At 38.9% G+C, this 22,375-nt stretch overlaps 1 protein-coding gene across 1 annotated transcript in view; it reads left to right on the top strand.

Moving 5' to 3' along the window:
* FGGY (FGGY carbohydrate kinase domain containing) overlaps positions 1 to 22,375 on the top strand; it is a 138,078-nt gene that overhangs the window by 64,140 nt on the left and 51,563 nt on the right. Inside the window, exons 7-8 of the mRNA XM_084291001.1 lie at positions 262 to 390; positions 4,866 to 4,969. Of these exons, the coding sequence (XP_084147127.1) occupies positions 262 to 390; positions 4,866 to 4,969 (233 nt within the window). The remainder of the gene's footprint in view (positions 1 to 261; positions 391 to 4,865; positions 4,970 to 22,375) is intronic.

Below are 22,375 nucleotides of genomic sequence, written 5' to 3'. Positions count from 1 at the left end.
TTCTCCGTGGCTAGACAGGACGTTGAATGCTTTTGAACTTTAAAATTGCTATGGGGTAGCTTGATCTAGCATGGTTGTGTTTAATATACAGACACATAATGAAACGTATTTCTTAATCAGATAGAGTTCTTTGATACACTTTTTGTTTTGTATGTACCACCCTAACTTCAGGGGGAGGAAGGGAGTTCTTGTAATAACATATGTGTTTGTTTTTCTGTTTAGTAAATTGACAGGTGTATGGTTTTTCTTGTGTCTGCCCAGGAAACCACGTCTTGTCTCCTGGAGAGTCTGTTGGAAAAGGTCTAACGCCAGAAGCTGCAAAAGATCTCGGTCTCCCGGAAGGGATTGCAGTAGCAGCATCTCTCATTGATGCGCATGCTGGAGGACTAGGTACTCAGTCACATATTTGCTATTCTTGGAAACAGGAATGTATTGAATTAATTTTAGCCATTTTTTGCATAGCCTGTTTTGTATCCAGCAATTTGCTCTGATGCTATTCTTATGAAATAGCATAACTAAAATAAAATAAAAAAAAATCCTCACAATAACTACTAATGTTGAATATCTGTTTATAGCAAGGTCCTTAAATATCACTGTTTATTTCTTTGCAGCTGGGTTTCCAAATTGTGCATTAACTTCTTTTAGTTCCACTTTGAATTCCTGAGCTGAAACACCATTAGGTTGGCAAGCCAACATGATGACAGTTTACATCTTCTATTGCTGAAAATTTTGTGAGGATAAGTAAGAGAAATAAAAAGTTTCAGTTTTGAGGGAGAAGACTCATGTCTGAGGCTTGTTCATAGTTGGTCTTCCTTCTTAGTATTAGGAGCAATTCATCCCTTGTTTAAGTAATGCAGCGGAGCCTTTTTCATATACATTTATGATAGCAGAATATGGAATATATACTAAAACCAGTGCCTTTCCTCTAGCCATAAGAGGATGTAAATACTGTATATTCAAACAAAAGTAAGCAATTCTTGTTGTAGCAAACAAGAGTGGAGGGAGAACTGGCTGGTGAAAGGTAATTCCCTTCTGAGGCTTTCAATATTGTATCCATAGATGGAGTGGAAGGCCTAATAGTTTTCTTTCTTTTTTTTTTCTTTTTTTTTTTTTTTTTTTAATTTATTTTCCAGCACAATATTCTGATATGCTCAGTTTCAGGTGTATTGAAATATGTTTGGTGAGGCTCAAGTCCTTCATTTTCATACTATGCTGTTTGTCCTTATCTAAATACAGTCAAAAACAAAGTGATTCAATGTAACTTTCAGCAGGAAATTGAGGTTTTTTAGTTTGGTAGGTTAGAAAAAAATTTTACCTCAGAAAGTTTCAGTGTTATTGAAGCAGTACTGTTCAATGGAAATCTATTGCTCATCAGAATATTTTTATCTAGATCTAAATGAAATATGATTAGTTGCTAAAGTACCAGTTTTGTTTCAAATATTTTGTGGTGTTTTAAATTTTATTTATTTTTTCTAGAAGTTGTGGCCTGGAATTTCTTATATGTTTAAATCCATTTACTTTGCTTCTGTAATTTTGTTTCTGTAATCTTTTGCTTTTCTTATTACCTCAGAAGAATTAGCTCTGGATCCAGTGTTTTGTTTTGACCAGCTGCAGAAAGGAATGGATGCAGCAAGGAAGACTGAGTTTTAGTGTCATAGTTGTAGATATGTTGAGTCCTTACTATTGAGACTGATTTAAAAATCAGTTTGTGTCAATTAGTATCCTAATTGACCAAATCATACGATATATAGGTGCAAAAAAAAATGGCAGTGCCTTGGCTGTTTTGTGTTCTTGAAATGGATGTAATGATAAGCTGGTCTGAAATACAAACATTATTATGTTGACAAGTTCTGAGAAAAATATTTTAAATTAAACTTTTAAATTTTGTTTTTAAATTTAATATTGTGTTTAAACAGGTGTTTGGTGTATTCTAATGGACTGCTTCATAGTCACCTACCCTTTTTTCAAATTGGACCATAGCATTAGATCTTTTGCTATGAATATGTATTAGTAAGCATTTTTTGTAATGGCTAAATCATGAATGTTTAATCAGAGAGTTTCTGTTTGTCTTCCTGTCTTCATACTGTGTGTACAGCAAAGTATTTATTAAAAAGTGGGGAATTATTTGCAGCATCTCAAACCTCTTTAGAGTTTGGGACCAAAATCTCTGTAAGACTACTGTCCAGAAATAGAAGATAAAAGAAAAAAGTTTACAAAATCTGTTCTGAAGAATTTATGCTATATGTATTTTGAGGATTATATACTGAGGACAACAGTTTTTCTAAAGGGTATGGCTTATATATTAGTACACATAGTAGTTTGCAGGACAATAACATCCAGTGGGTGCCATTACTCTCATTCTTGAACAAATTCGGCTTGTGGTTTTGAAAATAGCCTGTAGTAGGAGAGTAAGGAAAACAGCCCTTTTGCATCCTGCAGGCTAAACCAAAACAGCGTGATGGACATCTTGTTTTCAGTGTTAATAGCATTTGATGCGCTGTTCATATCTGCTTTTGGCTGGTTATAAAACGTATTTTTGCTGGACAGGTCCCCGGAGTTTATGAAGGCTTTGAAGTTTTGAGTAAAATAAGGTAAAGATAAAGAATTATTTAATACGTATGTCAGTAGAGGTCATGTATGACTCCTCAATCAGTCCATCTGATACCTATTACAGAAAGGTAAAAACCTAAAAGCCAAATAGATATGTCTTTCATTTTGACCTACTGTACCAATTTAAAAGAGTCTACAGATAAAAACGTGAGTATGGGAGGCCAGTCTTTTGGGACTGATCTCATAAAAAGAGATCAGCATTGTTTCAGCAAAACTAGAGGATTTATTGTCCAGTATCTAAAGTACTTTGTCATTGTGGAAGAGATCCAAAAGTATGAATGCTTAGCATTGATTGTTTTAATAAAATCTGTCCTAGAGTTTGTGTGATACACAGACTTGTTCTCAGTTTGTCTTCAGAACCTTCACAAAATTTTTAGTCTGCTTTAGATTATGAAAAATCACAACTAACTTAAAGATAAAAGTAACTTCTAAAAATAGTTACATTATTATTGGTTAATAAAAACATATACATTTTCAGTATTACTATTATTATTTGCTATCTGACTTAAATTAATCACAAATAGGAAGACTCCAGTAACTCTAAACACTAAAGCCATTGACAAAATTCCACTGATTTCAGTAAAACCCAAAAGGCATATTCTGCAGAATGCATATTTTGCAGATGCATGTTTTCATAGTGATTAAAAAAAAAAATCTAAACATGAAGCTCTTCAATTTTGTATTGTTCATGAAAATACATTTGCAACATGTGCTGACAAATCAGTTTAATATTTCTTTGCTCTGAAGCATGAACAGTATTTTTAACTCCTTTTAGAATTTTTAATACAGTATTTTCTAGTACAGGAAACTGCCTTTTAGATAACCATATCCACAATTCTTAATATAAACTCTTGCACATCTCTGCTTGAGCAGTGAAAAATAAAGTGTAAGAAACATTACTTTTAGTTTTCTGTTGTTCCTTACAAATAAGCTCTGTGTATGACAGCTATGCTCCTATGTAGTCACAAGCCAGCTAAGATAAAGGGGTCTAAGGAAAGATTTTTTCTTATAAGGAAAGACACTAAAATTTAGCCCTTAATTTTCTGATTATTTTAGTAACTTTCAACCATGATAATACCACGATAACCATGACAACCCTGATAAGACAAAGCCCAACAGATCGATTTGATAACAGAATCTTGCAATGATGTCCTACACCAGAGGGTGTTAATGAAATGTAGCATGCTAACCACAACACTTGGCATCTTTCAATTCTTAAAATCTTTGATTTTGAAAATATAAAATGTCCAGCAAATGTTTTTGCCATCCTCCTACAGTGTGGTGAAAGATTGTTGTAGCTTTTTTGTTTGTTTGTTTTGTTTTGTTTTTGTAGGATTGGCAACATAGTCACCAAACTGCACCTTGATCTGATTGATTGAAAAATAATGATCAAGAGAAACAAGACAAACTGAAGAACATTTCTTGTCATGTTGCTTCAGTTTTCTGGATGCAGGACAATGCAACACAAGAATGCAACCTAAGAGGAGAAGGAGAGGGCAGAATTTCCACTTCAGCCTGCCCTTAATTGATCTAAGCATAATAACATGCATGTTGAAGTTGGCTGTAGATCTGCCCCAGATCTGTAAGCAAACTCCTGGCTCTTCTCTGGCATCTCCTGGTATAAATTCCTGCTGCGAGCTGAGTGCTTGTTAAATCTGTCGTCCTTCCTGTCCTGTGCTGGATGCAGAAGCTCCTCATAGCCAAGCACAACTCCTCTTAGGGAAGGAGGAATCTCTCCTCCTGAGGATGCTTCTGTCTGACGTGGACAGGACAGCTGCAGCAGGCAAGACAACAAACTTGGCATCTTTCCAGTCTTCTGCCAAGTTATCCAATATTTCAACTCGTCCCCTGACAAAACCCATCATACAGTATATACAAGATGAACTGTCAACAAATAAACATACCTGCTGGAGTGCCTTTCCTAGTAAGGCAGGCTTTTATTCTGTATCTTAGTGTATTACCTAAGAAGTAAACAATAACCAAAGGTCAGCTTATAGTTGAAATAACACTTAAAGATTATTATGATAAACATGAACAAGAAATCATCTCATGTCCTCATGCATCTGTAATAATAATTAAAAAACCTTACACATTATATCAGCTATTTTATAGCTTTGTTTATTTTCTAAGTAGACTTATTATGATTTGCAGTAGCGGTGTGAGATACTTGGCAATTATTTGTGCATGGAAAAGCACTGTTTTGTGAGGGTTGGCTTGCTCTTCTTTAAAATCGAATTTTAATTTTATTTTAATAGGAGTAATTGGAGCAGATGTGAAAGGACATAACCTGCCATGTGAAAACCAGCCAATTACATCGCGAGTTGCTATGATCTGTGGAACATCTTCATGCCACATGGGGGTAGGTTGTATGCATAGTCCTAATTTGTACAGAATATAGTAACTAATGTGTCTGAAGGGAAAAATGACCTTTGTACCTCTCACCCTTTTCTTTTGCCTCGATTTTTTTTTTTCTGGTAACTCTATCTTTAACTTTGGATATTAATTATATATTACCATGCATTTGCTATTAAGCAAGGACTTTAATAGTAGTAGAAATCAATACTGAAAAATGACATGAAAAGTAAAAACCGCGATGCTAGAGTGGCTTAAAGAGCAGGCTGAAATCTGAGCTTGAGTTATCTGTGACAAGCTTGTCACTAATGTGTTACAGAATAGTGTCTTTGGAGAAGGAATACATATCTCCAGTCACAGCCCTTCTCCATCACCACTTCACTTAATCAATATAAATCGTTCTACCTCTGAAAGTTGCCATGATCTATAGAATTATGATCCGTATCATGACTAAAAAGAAAAACCTAGATAAGCAATTTTCACTTTGCTAATTTTTCTCAGAGAATTAATACAAAAGCTTTTTCTGAAATTGCAATTAAAATTTAGTGTCTGCTTTTGAAATTTATACCTTTTTAAAATGTATGAGTCTGAAAGCATTCCATTTAGATAAGTACCCTTTTCTGCCACATTTTTTATTTAAAACTCATTTTGCTCTTAAATTTAGACTGATAATAACTTGTTTTTTCCTAAATGAGCACATGGCAGTGGGAGTGCTAGAGGCTTTAGAGAGGACTAACATGCTTCATGGAGAGAGATATCCAGTAGAGAAAAAGAAAGAAATGCAATAATAAAATGTCAAGTTTAGCAGAATCTGTAAGTTGTCTTTGTAGTAACAGCATGTATTAAAATGGTCTTGTCACATGGATTGTAGTTCAACAAAGCATTTAAGCACATGATTGAATTTAAAGATATGAATAATCCCAGTATTGTGAAGTAGAGCATTTTTTAACAAAAGCTTAAATCCTGTACAACTATTAGAATATATTTGGGTTCCTTCCCAAGTAAGAGATTCAAACCTCTAACTCCACCACTCTTAGCTTACTCTGTCTCTGAAAAATCACATTGATATCTCTGTGTCTATCAAGGTGCAGTTAAGGCACGCTGCAGATACCAGCTCTGGGGGAAGACCATGCCCCTCCAAGCCTGCCCCTATTTTATTATTTCCACTTCTGATGGAGGTTTCTGCCCCTTCAGAATAATCTGTTTATGTGAACTCTTCCTAACCTGTTTCATTTAGCTGAGTTAGTTTAAATCATTAAACTAAGCTGGGTTAATAGAGACATAATACTGGGCTGCCATGAGCTAAGGAGCTCTCAGACAGTTTCCCCAAAAGGTCTGAGGGCAACGTGGAGCAGCTGGAAATGGGCCAGCTGGCTGTAACTTACTCCTTTAATATAACTCACCCTGGAGGAGGACATGTGTATGGTTATTTATTAATTTTTAATCTATGTATATTGGTAAGTTCCAATGTAGACCCAGTTCACAACTGCAGTTTGTTTCCTTTGCCAAACTGGAGCAAAGCATGTCAGGATAGAGACTTTAACAGCACTTGCTGTGTGTGCACTCCATGACAATGTTAGACGTGGCTTCATTAGCTGTGCTAATGTAAGAGAAGTGGCGTGATAAAGTCTGTGCTGATGGGAATCGATGTTCTCTTCTGTCCTTAAAGCTAGCCCAAAGCCTGCATAGGCTACACGCCATAGGCAAGGTAGAACCTTTCAAGACTCTTAATGGTTTGAATGCAAGCTCAGGGATAGATGCTTATGCAGTTTTGGGTTTATTTAAATATAACTACTCAGCATTTTATAATCATTTCCTTCACTGCCTTCTTTCACTCCACAGATCAGAGGTATGGCAATCTCTAGCCAACAGACAATAAGCCAATTCTGAACTTCTCTGGATTTAATCTATGAAAAGATTTTGGTTTACTGCTCTTTTATCTATTACCTGCATATACTGTATGAAATAAATGTGGAGCACACAGAGCAGTTGTATTTGTGTTTTAATGAGACCTATACGCAGCTGCATTTGGCTGGAATTAGCTGTTCCTTTTTTTAATTAGGGCTATAAAATGAAAGTATATTATACTTGTGTTTTGATAGAAATATATATTTTCTCTCCCCATGTGCACTGAGGGACCCTCAGGGCTACAGAGATTAATCATCGAGTTTAATTTAATGCAGTGGGAGAGAGACCTGTGTGGTCAGGCGGGCATTAAAAAGTGCCTTTGATCTGCCTCAGGTGCACTGAGCCCCAGTGAGCCAGCAACAATAATACCTTTGTGAGATGATCAGAGAAGAGAGAGGGAGAAAATGGCCTGTGTGGAAACTCAAGGCCGTCCTTTGTTGTGGTTCTGGCAAACGCAAGAGCCAACTGTCAGGAGAAATTCAGAAAACAGAAAGCAGGGTGAAAGTACGGTTGGATTTCTTTCAAGGGATCGTAACAGGAAACTGTTCAAAATCATCTGCTGTGCCTCCCCCCCTTCCTCCCCTTGGTGGGGGCAGGGGTGCTGCTGCTGCTCGGGGTGTCTTGGTACAGCATTTCCCTTCTCATACTCCGTGAGTCACAGGGCAGGTATTGCTCGAGCGTGGCATTTGCTTTAAACTTTTAAGAGAAATAACTCCGTGACCCAGTTTTCATTACCTCAAGGACTCCGGAGATCTTGAACAAAAGACTTTGCTAATCATGCCTTTGATATTTTAGAGAGTACAAATGTGGAACCTAATTTTACTCCTGGCTGTAATAGTTTAATTTGTGGTAGAAGTATCATTTTTAAGTGAGGATACGCTTTTGGAATAAACCACTGACAGTTTGGGGTGATCAGACACACGCGAAGCATTGTGCTTCTGTTGAGATACTTGACTAGCTCATGAAAGAGGCAAAAAACATGTTGTAATTAGGCTACTGATCCATGTCCAGGTCCGAGCTGGTAGTTGCTGAAAGTCGCTGCCACCTCAGGGCTCATCCATTATCCATGAGAGGAAAAAGAAAAAAGAAAAAAAAAAGATGGTCTGCGGAATATTTTTGGACAGTTATTCATTCTGCGTGATTCTCTGCTGCCTCCTTTGCCCTAGCAAAAAGTCATCAGCGAAATTTTGCATTTGGAATGGCAAATAAGCTGTCCTTTTACTTGTGAAGGTCTGTCCCTCAGTTCAGGGCTGGGATTCATTTGCTGTGGCTTTGATCTCTGTGGAGAGCGTAGGTATGCCTTTCAAGTGAGGGACACTCAGTGGCTGGCTTTTCTGAGTGGGCTGCTGCAGGTCATTGTACTGTGTAGAAAGGGTCTCTGAACTCCAGCACCCACATTTCAGTGTTGGAACTTTTAGGAGACTTTGCTTGTGTAGCCATGGTGACAACCCAAAATACGTGAGTCGTTTCTCACAGTGAAATAGCAGCAGGTTTGAGGCATTGAAATAGAAGCTTGGAGGTTATTCCCAAGTAGTGGTTTGCATCGGTCTAACAGACATGCCTTAGCTGCTGGGAATAAGGCAGTTGGTTTCCCTAAAAGCCTGTCTTCCTGCCAGTGTCTTATGTGTCTGATATTTTAACGTTTTCAGAAATCCTTTGTTTTCTTCTGAAACCTGTGTGTGATCGGAGGGATTTCGGTACAGACATCTGTATTATCTTGTCCCGCTCCTAAACAGAAACATGCTTGCCCTTTTGCAGATGTGTAAAACCACAAAGAATTGGGTTAACTCTTGCAAACAGCAAAAGAGCAATACAAACAAGGGTACTCCTACCAGGAATTTCCTAGTCTTCCTTGCAGCAAATAACCCCGCAGTGTTGCTGCTTCTTACTGGTATATAAATCTAGTGATTTCCCGTACATGCTATTAGAATAACACTCTTTTCATGGACACTAAATTGACATTATAACACCTTTTATAACACCTTTTTTTTTTTTCCCTCAAAGTAAAATGTTTATGATACTAACCTTTTTGAGACTACAGGTTTGAGTAAGCTATGTTACACATAGCAGATTGCGACCACTCTGGTTTTGAAGATTTTGAAAGGAGTTTTAAGTAATTTTTTTTCCCCAAAACTAATTTTGTAAGTGTACTGATTATGTACTACATATGCATAAAGTAGAAGGGATCCACCTAAAATATCCCTGGTCATAAAAACATGTATAACTTTTATTTCTGCCTATGCCGAATTAGGTGCAGTGAGGGATCGGTGTTCTGCTTTGCACTTGTTGCAGAACAGTTGTTCCCATGACAAATATTTGTCATTCCTGCCCGAACACCTCTTTGGATTCACAGCTGAAGGAAGTAGCCAGAGCCCAGAGCAGCTTCTAACGGGAACATTGCCTGGCCTCATTTCAGCTTACTGAGGGAAAGGGGGATCTGAATTTGCTGGCGTTTCAGTCCCAAATATACCATGTCTGTGTTTTGTCCTGTTGAGGGTCTCTGTTTTTTTTTCCATCTTCATTTGGTGATGTGGTCTGTGTGCTTCTTCAGCCATTCCTTTTTCTTTATCAGCAATCTGTGCAAAATTTCCTTTTGGGGACTGTCAGGTCACCTTTCAGTTTAGATGGAGTCTCTTCCTTTGCATCTTTTTGCTGCTCCTGCGCTCCTTGTCATTGTGAACTGAGTCACCTGGCTTGCTGCACAGTGCTTTTTTTCCCCTGGTGGCAATGCGCATGTGGTTTGAAGCTTATAATTTAGTCATTTTTAAAATTTGAGAAGCACAAGTAATTCACTTTTTATCTTGCCAGATTCACTATATAACCTAAGAGACAGAGCTTGAGCAACTACACAAAGAGCAAAATGGGCAGCTCATTTTGCTGTTCCTGTGCTTACTATGGATTATTTTAGGAAGAATATCCCATAGTCTCTTTTACCAAGCCTGACTAGTCTTTGCCTGTTTTCTGCTAAAGGAACTTGAGTCCAATTTGCTTATTCTAAATTTGTTCATTTGATTCTCGTGATGACTGGCAAACACAATAGGGCTTCGTTGCTCCACAATATCCGCCCAAGCTGCCAGCTTTGTTCACACAAATAGAGTGCAAAGCACGTTTCCACCCCCAAAGCATGCACAGTACGTGTCCTTTGCAGTACATCCTGGAGTGGAGGCTGCAGAGACATGCTGGCTCAAAGTGTTCTCATAGCCTGATCTCTGTAATCTCGGTGGGAGCCAGACCAGCAAGTGGATTCAGTATATTTTGGCTCCGATACCAGAGTCTCCTCTTCAGAACATGCCACGTTGTTAAAGCAGCAGACTTTTTTGAGTAATTACTACGCAGGGACTCCTCAGCTGCTTGAAATCAGCTGTGATGAGAGGAAAACTCGCGGAGACGAAGCAGCCTGGTACTCGCTTTGCCAGCTGTGCTGAATGCAGTGGGGTGGCACCGAGCGATGGGTTTTTGGCGAGGGGGCTGGGGGCTGTGTGTGGCGCTCCAGCCTCGCGCCCCGCGGTCCCCGCTGCACACGCGGCCCTGACGTGAAACGTGCAGTCTCCGAGGGGACAGGGCCAGCAGCCCTCGGCAGCGACGCTGAGTGCCAACTGGCTGCGACCCAGGGTTTAGCAAAGGCAGCAATTTGTCCTGCTGCTGACCAAGGGAAAGGGGCTGGCTTTGGGAGGGTAAGGAGTGGGGAGAGAGGGGAGGAAAAAAACTACAAACAAAAGCAAAGCTTTGGAAGCAGAGACTGCCTAGAGAAGTTTTTGAAATGACCCGAGCAAGCCTTCTGAAATTGATAAGCGCTTGCCCTCTTGCTTTTTTAATATTCTCCTCTTCCTTAAGGCCGGTTCTGCACATGTGAATCACAGAGCCAGTGCCTTTCAAATGGGAGAAATAAATTAGTGTCACAGGAACCTCTCCCTTACTCTGTCCTCTTTCAGTTCAGTTCTGCTGGCTTCTATATTGCATTTGGCAGCAGTCACAGTGCTGACTTCCCAGCTAATGAAGACGTTTTACATTCAGGGAGGGCTGCATGAAATGAAAACCACATTTTCTTCACGACTGTTGATACAGGTTGCCCATCCTTTCTGTACACAAATTTAGCCTTCTGAGGAAAAGGTCACAGAGCCTTTTCAGCCTGTGGCCTTCGAAGGGTTACACGTCCATAAAAATGCCGCCGCCTCCTACTTGTCCCTCAAAGAAGTCCTCCACACCCTTTTTTAATGAGACTCTCTTGTTCCATTTTCTAGCATCCTTGGTTTGAAAAAGAAACAAACAGAGCTGTAATATCCCCTTCGCTGGCATTAATTTGACATTGTACGCTTTGTTTGCTTTGTTTTGTTTTTAAAAGGCGAGAAGTAAAATATTTCTGCTAGCAGGGCATATAAAAGATTGTTGCTTTTCTGACCTCCTTATTATATTAATAAAAGCTAGGAAGAATTCAGTAGTGGTGGGACATCATGTGCAGGCAGCCTCCAAAACCCAAAGCACTTACTTGCAGAACTAGTAAACCACAAAGCTTAAGATCTTGAAATGTAAATAGGAAGTTGGGGAGTTTACTTTAGAGCCAGCAGTGGTGAGTCTGTATAATGTTTATTTCTGCTTGCCTCCCAGCCTTTTCTAAAGCTTGGCGGAGATGAAAGGAAGGTTTTCTCAGTAAATGGGTTATTAAAAGTTTTTGTTATGACCAAGATTCCTTTGTTCCTGGTCTGACATAATTCAAAGCTCAGGTATGCGTTGGTGACTGGGAGAATGGGATGTTGCTATTTAGTGTGTACCTGCCAGAGAAATCCAAGTTTTCCATCCCATCACTTTGCAGGTAATCAACCTGTTCTTGGGAACGTAGCTGAAAGCAGTACGGTCCCTGTATTGTACGGACACTAGGTAATGCTTAGTAACATTTCCAGAAAACTGCAGTCAACTCTCCTTCCCTTTTGTGAACAGCCCATTCGAGTTCAAAGACTCAAAGAATAGATGCGGATAGAGTGAACGCTTTGAAAAATGTTCTGCTTGGAGACTATATGAAGACTGATATTCTACAGACATCTCCCTGACATCAGTGAAAATGCTTGCTTTGAAAATTCCAGCAGACACAGTGGTTTTCATACTGCGGTTAACTGCAAACTACCCCGTGTGACACACAGCCATATATTAGGGTATTTGATTTATAACACAAAGCCTTTCTGCAGTGTCTTCCCTTCGGTGGTCTCAGGGTTCTTGCAACAATGAATGAAAGGGGTAAGAGAGACAGAACTGTTAATCCGGTTTTATTAGGTGCAAGACTGAGGCACTTTGTAGTTTAGTAGATTTTTAATTGTTATGTCTTTACTTTTGCAAACTGCACCTATCCAGTGCTTTGGGACTGCAGGACGTCTGAGTGAGAAATTCTGCCATGTATGTTTGAGCATGCAAGACATTTCCCTGTTCTGAACTGACAGTGTTTACACACTCCAGACAATGCTATATTACACTGTATGATAAATGCACAAAGCAGAGATGTTTTCTTCCTTCCTCGGATTTTCTGATCTATTTGATGAAAGCACAATGGATGTAAAGGCTTATATTGGGCTTCCTCCAGGTCTGACTGCTAATAGGGCTCATCACCTTTTCATCCCTACTTGTTCCATGCTTTTCCTTAGAAAGCATGAGCAAGAGACTGGAATTCATACCTACTTCTGTTGACACTGGTAAGATTTGTCTGGTCTGGCTGCCAGAAATACTCTGCTGCCTGACTTGGCCTCTCTGCTGAAAGTACTGTGGGATTGAAGGTTACCTGTTAGTAGATTTGGCTCTAGAGGCTAGCACCTTTTACCTTGAACTGTAATTCTTGTATATTTTAATAGCGGGTTTGTTTGCTCTGTTGGAGGAAGGAAATCAGATTCTGGAATCTGCAGCAAGGAACATTACAACATTTTGTTGCTTCATTGATGTATAGATACCATAGGATTGTAGGGGAAAGGATAAAACAACACTAATTCTGCTTCATTCTTCATATACTAGTAATCTTGTTTATGTTCACAGCAGTCCAGAAGCAGACCTCCTTTGTAACAAGATTTTCCTGTTTTCTTTTCTATGTTCTTCAAGTGATGATATCAGATTTGACAGGTACAACATCTTATTGATGCTGCCAGCTAACCAATTCTGATTCTTCCCCCCTTGACCAAGAAGAAGGTGTTAGGCTGAAGCCCACAGGTCTTGACCAAACCTGAGTGCCTCACTGGCGCGCTCTGTTACTTGGAGAGCTGGATAGGTGATTTCCTTCAGATCACAAGCATATAGCGTATTTATATATAATGAATGGTCTTTCCAGTTGACTTGTTTACCTTGTTTTTGTGAGCAAGCATGAACTTATTAAGCACCCTGCTTATTTGGTGTGTCTAGATCTCATGGTGAACCAAAAGGACAGGTGATGTCTTTCGCTCATACTAACCCTTTTCTCATAAGAACTTAGCTGGACTGTAAATGAATAAGTTTCAGATTAAATGAAAGGATATAAAAATAAAGGATATAAAATAAAGGATATCCTTCGTCATCAGTTAGGATGTCTGTGGCCCTGAAACAATTAAAAAGAGTTTTCAAGGAATACAATAATTGTATGAAAAGCAGCTTTGTTTTTTTCTGTTAGTTTAAAAAGTTTGGAGGTAGCAGTACTTGCAGTGAGTAGCATGGGATTTTGTGCCAAAATCCCAAATATTGTTTAGTATCGTTGGTTTGCTTTATGATTCGGCCAGACTCTTTCCTTTCTGCAGTTTATCCACTTGCAGCGTGAGCATCAAACTGAAGTTGTGCAGAGAGATATTTTGGTAATGAAATGTGTGTTATGTCACTGCCAGGTCTTAAGGACTCCCAGGGCCAACGTGGTGTAAGATCTAACAGTATTTCTAGGTATCTTTTTACTTTTCTGAACAGCAACAATTTCTGCAGTCAGGCAACTTTTTCATCAGTATTTGGACAGTAGGTGTTCTAGTAGCATTTTTTTTTCCTTTTCTTCCTTTTTTCTCCCCTCTTCCCCCTTCCTTTTATTCAGCCTCTCGTGAAGCAGGAGTTATTCATCCAAGTTTCCTGCTGCTGCTCCAACTGTGTTGGGGTGAGGATCTTAGATGGGGCAAAGTTTATTAGGAAGAAAGTAAATCTCTTTTCATACAATCATTCTGGAAGCAAAATGAGGAGAAGCGTTAGCTGCTGCTTTTCTCCCAGTGTCAGCTGGGAATCACAGTTTATGCTGAGTTCATTGTTTATAACTGTGGGTGAAGGCCTGAGGTCCTCTCCCAGTGTTTATTCTGTCCTTGGGAGTTTGTCTCAGTAAGTAAAGGCTGAATAAACACCAAGTAAGGTTCTCAGGATTTACCCATTTAGCTATTCAAATAAAAGCGTGTTTAAAATAGTGTGTGATGGCATAGCCCATGTAATGTAAATCTGCTTCCATTAACTCAGGGGTATTGCAGAAGAAGTTTTGTTTTACCTGTAAGTTTTATATTATTGTTGGTAGTGGCCTTCAGCAATATAGAAGGAATACTTACCTAATAGTGAAAAAGAAAAAAAAAAACTCAAAAATGGACTGCATTGTGCAATAAATAAGAAATATCTTAAGGTACATGGGAAGGGCATCCAGAGTAGGTAAATAAACCAGACCTCATTTTAAAAGATTTTTTTCCTTGATGTTTTGTATTAATTGCAGTAAGCACTGCATGTTTAGTAGAATAATTCACCCCCATAAATAATGAAGTAAGGAATGATACATCTGTGCAAGAAAACTTGAGCTACCTGCTCAATGCCACACCTGTGATTGGTTTCCCACTCTTCCCTTAATTTCTGTTACATCATCTACAAAGCTCCAAGTTCTTCAGGATTGTCACCATCTGATAGAATGAGCTGACCAAACTGGGCTATCGAGATTTCACAGAATCACAGAATCACAGAATTTCTAGGTTGGAAGAGACCTCAATTTGGACTACTTAGCATGCATGTTAGAGATGACAATTAAAATACTTTTCAAGAGAAGACAAAGGTCTTATGGCACAATCTATAGGAAAAGGTATGAAACAGGATAGCCCGTATCTGCCTGCAATTTGACAATTCTGCCATCAGCTCTTTGGGAAAAGGTCAGTGCTCAAAAACTCTCCTATGGAAAATCTGTGTTCGTATGCTGACCTGGCATGTCATGCTGCTGTCCTCCAGCCACAGTGACAAGGAGTGGGCCTGCCTTGCACTCCACCAAGACTTCTCAGTGGGTTTTTAAGTATTATTTGGAGGTGGAGTTGGTCTGTGAAGTTGTTTTTTTGTATCTGGCATGTGAGGTGCAGCAACCAGCAGTATTTGTGTGATAGCTGTTCCATGCGCACGTTTTCCGACCTTTCAGGTTGGGGTGAGCTCTTGCTAGTCTCATAAAACGAGCTAGTGCTGCAAATCTTATCTGTGGCATGTTTCTTTAGGAACCAGAACTGAAGCTGAAAGACTGTGAGCTGAAAGAATAGTGCTGAGACACTTCAAAAACTCCAATGTTCTTTCAACGCCTTAAATTGATCTCCAAGTCAACACTGTAGTAAATTTATTTTATATAATCTTTATTTAAATTTATTTTCTATAAACTCCATTTTTTTGAATGGAGTTTTTAGTGAGAGATTCCTGGCTTTCAAGCAAAATATGTTCTGTCTGCAATTTCAGTCACTTTTGAAGATTTGATGTCTTGCGCTGCTTGGAAGTGCAAACAGAAACTTGCTTGAACCATCACTCACTGGAGACTGGGAGGATATTCTGGGGAGAAATTATTGTATGCTTACCCTGTTCCTGTGGTCTTCGCTAAGCTATCTTTTACTGGCCACTGTTAACAACAGGTTAGTGGGCTACATGGATCTTTTGGTTCAACTTTTTCTGTTGTTACAATATTGGGTAGAGTTAGTTCATATTGTGATGAACTTTCAGGGATTTAATTTACCATAACAACAAATTGTAGTGTTCTAAAGTGAATATTTAAAATGGCCTGCAATTAGTTATCTGTGCTGAAAGATTTATAATCTTCACATAAACTGGCATTTTGTGACAGTGAGTATCTATCATTGGAAGAGAAGTAAAAATAAATGGGTGGTATAAATTTCCAGCTCATTCGAAGCCCTATATCCCCAGTGAGCTATTGTTATGAGAGGCATCGAAGTAACTGCTGTGAGTCATGGAGCAGCATTGCTTTAGAAGAGTACATAATAGCATTTCAGCACAGGACACAAGCAGAAGCTATCATGTAACCAGACAACCTTTCAGTCCATTTATCAAAACACTTCTAGTTCCCATTTCAAGGAAGGCGACATAGTAAATATGAGGGAAAAAAAAAAGGAAAAAAGAAAAAAAAAAAAAAAAAAGGTTAATCTGTATATCTGTATCCAGACATTTCATGAAGTAAAACAATAAAACAAAACAGTGCATTACTGGTAGTGTTTAAGTGCTTAGCAAAAAAACCTTCTGAATCCATCAGGAAAGTGTTTTTTTTTTTTTCTTTCTGTTTTGGACCTTAAAAACAATTTAACAGATTAAAGATTTTATTTATTTATTTTCCTCCGATTTATATGAGAAACCTTGGAATTTGGGAAAAGAATGATATACTACTGTCTGCCTGTTGTACATACCCAAGCTGAAACCTAAGATATGCTTAGTGTTAGTGGATACTGATAAAGGGCAGAATTAAATGTATATGAGCGTTCAGGCCTGGAACAATCAGAATTCATCTAGTTTAAACCTTTTGTTTCGAAGCTGAACATACGGTTAGAGTCCCTGATAAGACATTAAAAGTTCTTGCATCTTTGATTTAGGGAGATGGAAATGGTGAACTGTGAATGAGCCTGGAATGATTGCCCATGAATTCATTCTTATTTAACTTCTTCCAGAGCCGAGTCTCTCAAGTTGTCCCAGGCTTGGCTCCAAGTTTGCTTCCTGGAATAAACACAGAAGGTTAACCTCACACATAAGGAATAAAAATATACAGGGGTGCAAATTTTCTGTTGAGGACAACAGCTTTGTTCTTGCGTGTTCTTGCAACCCAATGCAGAGGCAGTTCTAGGCTAGGATGCTGTGCTCTGACTTCTCTCACAGCGTTCTCATTGTGATCTTGTGGAGACCTATCTCACAGATGATTCCAAATGCCCTGTTAACCTGGAACCATTCTCTACTTGTAGTGCTACAGAAGCTGTTTGATCAGCTGGCTCCAGCCTCTCTCAGGGGTCAGCTCTCAGGTCCTGGGACAAGTGTCTCAACCAACAGCCAGTTCCCTGTAAAACTTCTTTGTACAAATAAAACAGCATAATTCTTCTACAAAGAAAACAGTTGCATCTAGCCCTCCAACACCTTTTTAGTTTATGATATCTTTTTAGATCAACTGTTGAATCACAGCCTCCACAGTCTGTTCTCAGGGATCCTTTTCTGCTTTCTTAGCCTTTTGCCTGTTGCTCAATTTCAAAGACAGATCTTGCTACCCTTATCATGGGTTTGTGGGTTTCAGTTCTACCTGAATAGCATTCACAACTTGTCTCTTTATAACAGGAATCTCAGGATCTGACTTCCAAGGTGGTAGTGCTACCTAATCCCAAGCTGCCATCATCTTCCACCACATGTGAAGTTAGTGACCCTGAGTTCTGTAGGGCCTCATGGGTACATCACCCACAGGAATGCACATGTGAGTCTGCTGCTCACAGTGAGTCAGTAAAATCATCACAGAGCCATCAGGAGTCAGCTAGCAGAAATCTGCCAGCTCTCTGCAGATCTCATGGAAAGCTGAGAAGTAGATATAACAAAGTGCCAACAGGTGAGAAGAATTTGATACAGCTCTTCCAGCCTGTGCTTTGAAGAAGCCAACTACCTGACACTCAGGTCTTGTTACAGCTCCCATCTTTTGCAAACTGCTGGCAAATTTCGGTAAACAGTTGACACGGGACTGGAGGAGCACATTGTTCAGATGTGGTCCTCTCAGCTTCAGTTGCCAGAGCATTCCTGGGTAAGAGGAATATCAGGTGGCTAAGAGATCCGTTGCATCTCCTAACACCGCCTTGCATATTTTTTCCATGGTGCACCATTTGCTTTTAAATAGTGGGTTGGGGATCACAGTGTGCTTGTGATATCTCTATTTCTGTTCACAATGCCTTTATTATGGCATAGAGAGAAGGAAAATGGTTGCAGGCTGTCACTGCTTTAAACACAAAGTACATGGGGGGACAGTCTCCTTACGTAGAGCTCGGAGAAGGATTTGTTTGAATGGGAAGGAGCTGCAAAGACAGTCCTGGTAGCCTTGTGAAAGTTCAGTAGCTAAGAATTGTACATGTTTGGATTTCAGTCTTGTTTCTGAACTGGAGCACCCATTCTGTTTGTTCTGTCCTTGTACGGGGAAAATATGACTGGGGAGGTTTAATGCAGCCCTAAATGTAGTGAGCCAAGCTTAACTTTATTAAAACTGAGTTGCCTTGCTCTGATCAGGTAAGCAATATACAGTGAAAACAAGATTATACTCACCCTATTGGGTTTAATCTTGCTTGAAGATTTTTTTCTCTTTCTGTCTCTCATTTTACTAAATCTTCTCTTGGCTGAAAACTAGATTTATAAAAGCACGTTTTCTGGCAGAGAAATGATACTTTATCAACATTTCACCACTTTAAAAACATAATAAGACAAATGAAAAGCATTTATTTCCAATATCATTTTATTCTTTTTTTTTTTTTCCCTACTTTTATGTTTTTCCGTCTTTTATATATACTGTTTCAACCTTGAGTTTTGCAGTGGAAAGAGAAGTTGTCAAAAGTTTACAGCAGGAGAGGTAGGTATCATTCTTGCACTGTATTTCCCCCTCAGGAAAATGGTAGAATTTTATAATGTGAAAAATATTACTCTATTTAAAACAGATCTCAGTTGTCCAGGTTTCCTGGTTAATATTGGACAATTCTCTGAAGGGTGATATCATTGCAAGCTTCTTTTATAAGATTCATAGTTTAAAAAAAAAAAAAAAGAAAAAGAGAAATTATTTTAAAATCAGCATAGACAAAGCAATGGACTTTTTTGTAATCAAGTTATTAAGAGCATGGACATGTGAAGAAATTAACTGAATAATCTGTAGCCTGTATTTGCACGATGTTGGCGACTGCAGTAGCACTCCTGGCCCTGGTTTCCTCTGGAATGTGCAAGGTTGCTGGGATTTGTCCCGTGATACGCCGCAGAAAGATGATGAGTAGAGGTGGTTTTTGCCAGGCAACTGACCTCCTATTTTTGTCCATAATCATTTCTTCATGTGGCTCTACCCTAAGAGGTACTGATACCACACTTACCATTGGCTGAAAACTGATGCGGCATACTGAGAAAAACATGAAATACCCAGAGTCAGCTCAGCTGAAGAGGCTGGATCTGGCTGGTATCTAAAATTGGGCTGCCCTGTAGCGAAGTCTGTTACTCTGTTAAGGAGTACAGTGAGTTACTTTAGCCCTGAAGCATCCTTTGTCAGAATGTTTTCTCAGAAACACAACTTCAGACTGGCTTCTGGTGGCAGACCTCCAGAAAAGCTGCTTATACAAGTGCAGCCCGTGACCTGTTACATTCCCAGCTCTTGGCAAGAGCCTGATCTCTTGAATTTGAAAAGGTAAAAGAAAATATAGCTGAATAAAACAACTGTAAATTAAATTTTGGGTAAGCGAGGGAAACAATTACTATCAGTTGTAAGTAACATTTTAGTTGATGTCTTTAACTGGTTTATGAACCAGGTTCCTCTGGTTGGGGAGGGACCCCAAACCCTGCCTTATAGTTTCTGCTGATGGATTAGTTTTAAACAGTAAATGTAGGAGTGTGTAGTCATCACCCTTGATTTAGGAGCATGTCTAATAAAGTTGTGTCCAGTTCTCAGCTTTTGAAGTGTGTGTGTGGAGGTTGTGTGAAGTTCTTACAGACAAAGCTCTGACTGCAGGAGCTGTCTTTAGGAACTCATTTATTCCCTACATTTTAGGAAATAAGGAACATGGGCAGACAAATTCCTTTCTTCTTTCTTACCTAACAATAATTTCCCACATTTGAAGAGGTGTCTCTTACCTGTATGGACATATGCTATAGGTACTCGTTACTGACACATGAAGGCTAGGGCTGACAGACTTCCTAGGGGTTGGTGCCCAAGTCTGGATTTGGATACCTAACCAACGGGCTTCACGTTCTGTGCTCCTGAGCCAGTAGTCAATAAGAAATGTGGCATTTTGAAAATCAGACTACTTATATAAGTGTCTAACTACAAGTGTGAGCCTAGATCTTCAAGCACTGTAAATTGGCATAGCTCTGTGGAAGTTGATGGTTAATATGCAGGTTTGAACAAGTTGAAGCTTTGGCTCCCAAGGCTAGAAGCCCAGGTCCAAACGACTTTCTCTTTGTACATAAAAAATATAAGTTAAGTACAAGTTGAAATAACCAACATTATTGTGATTCAATGCATTCTTTTATTAAAAATTATAAGATTAAAAAAAAATAAATCAAATACCTTTCCTTATTTGGCCTTGAATAAAAATCTCACAGTGGAAATGTTTAACAATCTCAGTGGAGTTTTCCTCTAATTAATTCTTGATAGATATAGAGCCACGTTGAGCAGTATATTATCCCATTGCATAAGTCACCTGAAATATTTTCAGAGATGAGGCAGTCAAGTTGCCGTAGGAATGTTTTGTTTTTTTCACTGGGTGTTAATCACATACCTTGTTTGGTGTGTAGTGTGTAGATCAGTCAGTGTTCTGAGGAAAATTCAGAAAATCAGAACTATTTCTGTGTGCCTGTCATTCAAATTCTGCTGCTTTTCTTGTATGGGTTGCTATTTTGAGTAATAGCTCACAGTAGTCTCTATAAATGTATCTGCTTCTCCTACTCTAGGTTGTACTGTAAGTTTATTTGGCAAATAACTAAAGCAGGGATTGAACTGGAGTTCCAGCTGCAAATTGTCATTAGAAATTTCAGATCCCAGTCTGCATTTTCAGGCAAACTTTCTGTATATTTCTGATTCTGGTCATTTTTACTTAATGCAGGGTTGTGTTTGGTTTGATTTTGTGAAACAAATTTGTGATGTTTAGTAATCATCCAGGTTACTTTGATAAACCCATGACATAGCCTTGGCAACTAATGATGGTGTCTATGTTCATCAAGGCATTTACGCAAGTGATTTCATGATATAAGCCAAAATACTTAAATCGTCAGTAAACAAATTCCCAAGATTGTCTGTGGTTGGATGTGTTCAGGCAGAATCCTTAAGTCCGTGTTCCGTGTGCATGTGGTCTCCGCTCAAGTAACTTCCATGCTTTCAGTGGGTTAAAGTTAGCTCTGTGCAAAAATGGTTGTGGCATAGTCTTAATGTCATTGTAGAGCAACTCCATCCCTGTGGGCAGCCCATGGAATGCCAACCTGTCACAGGGAAGAGAGCTATGGGACGTGCCACCACAAGCTATAAAGCTACATAGCAGAACGCTGATTGCCAGAGGATTTAAGCTTGAAATATAATTAAATAAATTACTGGTGCTATATGACATATAGGAATTGGAATATCAATAAATTTTAATTGTCCTGAAACACATCTTTTGTGTTTCAAGATCTTATTTTCTTAAATTTATTTTATAATCAAGCCAAAGATTGAATGCTGTTCTGTGTTTAATTACTGCTCATAATATGTATCATAGATTATCCCGAGTTGGAAAGGACCCCCAAGGATCATCGAGTCCAACTCCTGGCTCCACACAGGTCTACCCAAAAATTCAGACCATATGACTATGTTTTAAGAGGTTGGCTGAACTCATTGCAATCTCAACCAAGAGAATTGCCCCCAGGGTGATGGGGAAACCTAGTTTTAAACCCATTTAGTGCTTGAGAAATAATGCCAGGGTGGCAATTGTAGAGCAGGCATCACTACTCTGAAAATACAGCTGTACACCCCAACTCTACCCAGTTAATATATGTCTCCAGAAAGTGCTGTTATTAAATCATACATTCAGTAGCTGTTAATATGACCTGACTTTGAACCAGAAGCCTAGAAATGAAACATTCTTGGGTTTCCCTTTGAATTCTCTCTCTTTCTCTCTCTCTCTCTCTTTTTTTTTTTTTTTTTTTTTTTTTTTTTTTTTTTTTTTAATATGAATCTCTTTCATTCTTTGTCAGAGAGTTGTGGTGAAATAGCTATATAAGACCCATCTGTCAACAGAAGCAAAATGATACAGATTCTTAATACAGGATTTTGTGCATCAGTGTAAACCCCCTAAATTGAATGAATATCAGTATTCTCAACCCACAGACAGTCAGAAAGTTTGAAAGTTAAACATCTGCAAAGAAGTTAATGAAAGTATTTGACTTGTCAGTGATCAAAGTCCAGACATGCAACGAGTATTTACTGGTTGGTGACTGATACAGTGCTATTCCTTGTACTCGCCTCGATTGTTGTTTTCTTTCATACCTACCTTAGCATAACAAAAGCAGCTGTTATTCTGAATTTCTGGCTATAGAAGTTGATAAGTGAAATGATTTTCCAACAAATTTT

This window comes from Netta rufina (assembly GCF_964035555.1).
Source record: "Netta rufina genome assembly, chromosome: 8".
In the NCBI taxonomy this organism is placed as follows: domain Eukaryota; kingdom Metazoa; phylum Chordata; class Aves; order Anseriformes; family Anatidae; genus Netta; species Netta rufina.
This window is presented reverse-complemented; position numbering and strand designations above follow the sequence as displayed.